Source organism: Mus pahari, chromosome 12, assembly GCF_900095145.1.
Source record: "Mus pahari chromosome 12, PAHARI_EIJ_v1.1, whole genome shotgun sequence".
Taxonomy (NCBI): Eukaryota; Metazoa; Chordata; class Mammalia; order Rodentia; family Muridae; genus Mus; species Mus pahari.
Window position 1 is genome coordinate 14,527,818 of NC_034601.1, and position 4,087 is coordinate 14,531,904.

General features: G+C 56.4%; 1 protein-coding gene across 1 annotated transcript; it reads left to right on the plus strand.

Moving 5' to 3' along the window:
* Positions 1-2,361: 2,361 nt before the first annotated feature.
* Cldn5 (claudin 5) lies at positions 2,362-3,828 on the plus strand. Its single transcript, XM_021209544.2, has one exon. It carries the CDS (start codon positions 2,554-2,556, stop codon positions 3,208-3,210), a length of 657 nt encoding a protein of 218 aa, XP_021065203.1. The 5' UTR covers positions 2,362-2,553; the 3' UTR covers positions 3,211-3,828.
* The last annotated feature ends 259 nt before the right edge of the window (positions 3,829-4,087 follow it).

The window sequence follows — 4,087 nt, forward strand, 5'->3', positions numbered from 1 at the left end:
TTCCTCAACTCCTGCTGCGATGACACCTTTTCAGAGAGCCCTCTACTACCTGGTCCTTTGTTGGCAGTTTGCTTATTAAGTAGCCTGTGCTGTGTGCTCTAGTGGAGACGGTGTCCAGTGCACCCCCCCCCCAAAAAAAAATTCCCCAAGGAAGGATCTGGGGTGGTCACTTGGGCCACCTTCAGTTTTGAGGAGGATTGAGGAAGCATTGCCAGCTCTGGCTGTCCTTTTCTGGAGTGGTTCTGGTCCTGCTGCATGCTGGAGAATACGGCATCTAAGGTTCCACTGGCAATTGTGACGCGGTTACCAAAGGTACGTGAACTTCCTTGGATCACTCTGGGTGTCAGGCTGGGGACAGTACCAAAATGGTGGAGAGGAGGGCAGGCAGAAGGAAGGGGAGCATGTCCTGCTGTTTGTAGCCCCAACTAGTTGAAAGCAGTAAGCTGCTTCTTGTCTGGGACAAATATGTGTCCCAGAAGATGCCCGTGTTCTCAGGACACTAATAGGAAAGCCAGCAGGCAAAAGCTATCCTGGCTTGGACTTTCTGGGGCCTGGGTGTAGAGAGATATTCTCAGATGTGTGCATCAGCACATCTTGCAGAACAGCAAGACAAAGAAGCCAGGAACAGTAGGAAGTTTTGTCCAAGGCCCAGGGAAGATGGATCTGGTTGAACTATGAAGTGTGTAAATATTCTCCTGGTCTCACAAGTCAGTCTCAACCACTTACAGCCAGCTTAGTCTAGACTGCTCCCAGAATCCAGTTCTTGTTAGTGGGCAATGAGAGCCATAGAGGATTACAGGCAAGGGCCTGCAGGAGGGCTCTTGTTGGGTGATCCAAAGAGGCTTCAGTAGTTGCTCCAGGAAGATGCCTGGGAGCTTGAAGGGAAGGGGCCTGGCAAAACAAAATTCTACGGACTGGAGCAGGGGGAGCAGGACTTGAGTTTACACCCACTGAGAGGGGAGAAGGGTCTGCAGAAAAGCAGGGGTCTCTAGAAAATAGAAGGCAGCAGATAATATATGCTTAGTTGGATGAAGGTACCAGGGAGGACAAGAAAGGGTGTGTATGTGAGGCTCTCCCTCCGCTTTCTAAGAACAGTTTCTTGTAGGGTGAAGCAGGCAATGACCTGGCCCCGTAGACCTCTAGCTCAGAGCCATCTCCGGAAGGAAGCAGGGACCCATAAAGGGAGAGATTTACCAAAATCTCCACATCTGTGGCTGGCCTCAACAATGTCTGTCATCCTTTCTCTATAGAGGCCCTGAGTTCTTTTGAGCAGAGGAAACCAACAAAACAAAACCCCCAAACAGAACAGCAACAAGAACAGAAGACAACAAAGCCCAGCTGGAGTCCAGCGTTAGCTGGAAACAAAGGGAGCAGGGGGGAGTGTTCACTGGAAAGAGGCTGGCGCCCTAGTTTGGTTGTGGGCTGTGGGGCCTGGTGCCCCCACCTGAGCCTCAGGGACCCAGTGTGTCTAACCCAGTGGACCTTTCAATAAATGGCTGGGCCATTGTGCAGAAGAATGCCCGGAAATCCCGCGGCTCCCTCCTCTACCGAGGATGGGGGCTCTTCCTCCTGGCCAGGAAACTCCAAGTTGGCTTCCGGAGGGTGGCCTGGGGGCTGGGGTGGCAAAGCACCACAACTATTTGTAGGATGGCAAGGCATAGCCTTTCTATGTCCCATCGTGTCTCTGCTGTCCCAGGATTCCAGTATGCTGTGCTGGGATCACAACCTATATGCTGGAGAAGACTGGGGACTTTACGCTGGACCTCGGAGAGCCCCCAGGGGGTTTCGCAGCATCCCAGAGGAGACCACAGGCCCTTGTACTGCCCACTTTGTGTCAGGCTAGCGGTTCCAGGGAAGGAGTGAGAACTGTAGGTGGTGGTTGGGCAGGATCATGAATGAAGTTATAATTAAGGGCAAGCCCAACACAGGCTTGCCTAGCATCTCCGCTTGGTGTGCCAAGGGACAAACGGCGGGGCGGGCGTAGAGGTTTGTTTCACCTGTGCACAGGGGCTCAGGGAACCTCCAGGCCAAGCATCTGCAGAGAGGAGTTGGAATGATCCGGGATGTAGCAGGTGGAGCTTTGGGTAGAGGCTAGAGGTCATGATGCTAACAGTGAAGACAGGGGGGCACAGATCTCCTGTGGACCTGGCAAGATCAGCCCCGACTAGGACAGAAACTGGTAGGGTCTCAGACTGCGGTTCTGCAGGGTGCGGTTCGGGTGAGCAGGACTAGTCCTGCTCGCAGTGGTTTCAGTAACTGTAGATGTCAGGGGGTCCGCGATTGGCTGTGGGCCTAAGGTCTGCTCATGGATTGGCTGAGCTAACTCGGGGGGCTGCGCCCTGGGGGCAGAGTCCGCCTCCGAGACTTCAAATAAGACACCCCCCAACAGGCTACTTCAGAACCGAGTTGGTGTAGTTAAAACCTTCTTTTCTGCTCCACGACTGGAGGCTCCAGAGCAGAGGCACCAGAATCAACTCCCAGCTCCCAGCCTAAGCAGCGCAGAGAGCACCCGGAGGCCCCAAGGGCCGTCGGGTGAGCATTCGGTCTTTAGCCATGGGGTCTGCGGCGTTGGAAATTCTGGGTCTGGTGCTGTGTCTGGTAGGATGGGTGGGCTTGATCCTGGCGTGTGGGCTGCCCATGTGGCAGGTGACTGCCTTCCTGGACCACAACATCGTGACGGCGCAGACGACTTGGAAGGGGCTGTGGATGTCGTGCGTGGTGCAGAGTACCGGGCATATGCAGTGCAAGGTGTATGAGTCTGTGCTGGCGCTGAGTGCAGAGGTGCAGGCAGCTCGGGCACTCACCGTGGGCGCTGTGCTTCTGGCGCTGGTGGCACTCTTTGTTACCTTGACCGGCGCTCAGTGCACCACCTGCGTGGCCCCGGGCCCAGTTAAGGCACGGGTGGCACTCACGGGAGGAGCGCTTTACGCGCTGTGCGGGCTGCTAGCACTGGTGCCGCTCTGCTGGTTCGCCAACATCGTAGTCCGCGAGTTCTATGATCCGGCGGTGCCCGTGTCACAGAAGTACGAGCTGGGCGCGGCGCTGTACATCGGTTGGGCGGCCTCCGCACTGCTCATGTGCGGTGGCGGCCTCGTGTGCTGCGGTGCCTGGGTCTGCTCCGGGCGCCCAGAGTTCAGCTTCCCGGTCAAGTACTCCGCGCCGCGGCGGTCCACGGCCAATGGCGATTACGACAAGAAGAACTACGTCTAAGGGCGGGAGGCATGGCGGGGCTCTTCCCGCAGCTAAGCCCGCGATGGGAAAGACCGATGCGGGAAGCCGTGTGTGGATGACGACCACCGCTGGGTTGCGCAGCGCAGACTCCGAAGCAAGTCACGCTGGGTTCGGGCCAGACTTGCCTGCTCTCACAGAGTCCGTTGACCACTACAAGCAGGTCCCTTCTCAGAACAGACTACAGGCACTTGTAAGAACTTGGCCGACCTTTTCTTCTATGCGCAGTTGGCCACGACGTGGGTGGAACTCTCCGATTTCATCGGTGAAGTAGGCACCAAACTGCCGCGAACAGATCCTGGGGGCACTAGATGCTGCCTTAATGTACAGTGGCACCTGTTGACCTGAAAGGGCAGCTGGAGAAACCCTGGGGCTGCCAGAGGGACGTGTTAAAAGGGGCATTTTCTTTGTTAGCGGAGAAGAACCTACTGAACCAAAGGACTTGGCCTGGACCTGGTCTCACTCCAGCACTCCCCCAAGGTGGGGGCCCTGTAGGTACCAGAGCCTTAGAGGGGTTGCCTTCCTCCTGGAAGCTTGGGGTTTGGGGGCGGGGGTGGGGCGGGCAAGAATTTGCTCAGTAAATGGTTTAAACACTTTCAACTGTGTCCTGTCCTCTGTCCAGCCACTCCTTGTGCCCAGCACCCTATTCACCCAATCATCTACCCACCCCTCCTCAAAGGCTCCCTGCAGGGATTTCTCCAGTTTTCAGCTGGGAGATGCAGTTACACAAGCAGGAAGTCAAGCATGTGGACAGAAGGTCCACCGCCAAGGGCTGGAGGCAGGCTGGGTTACAGGAGGGGAGGCAGAGCCCAGGAGAGGATCCAGCTGGAGTCTCACTCCCATCATGGGAATGGCCACT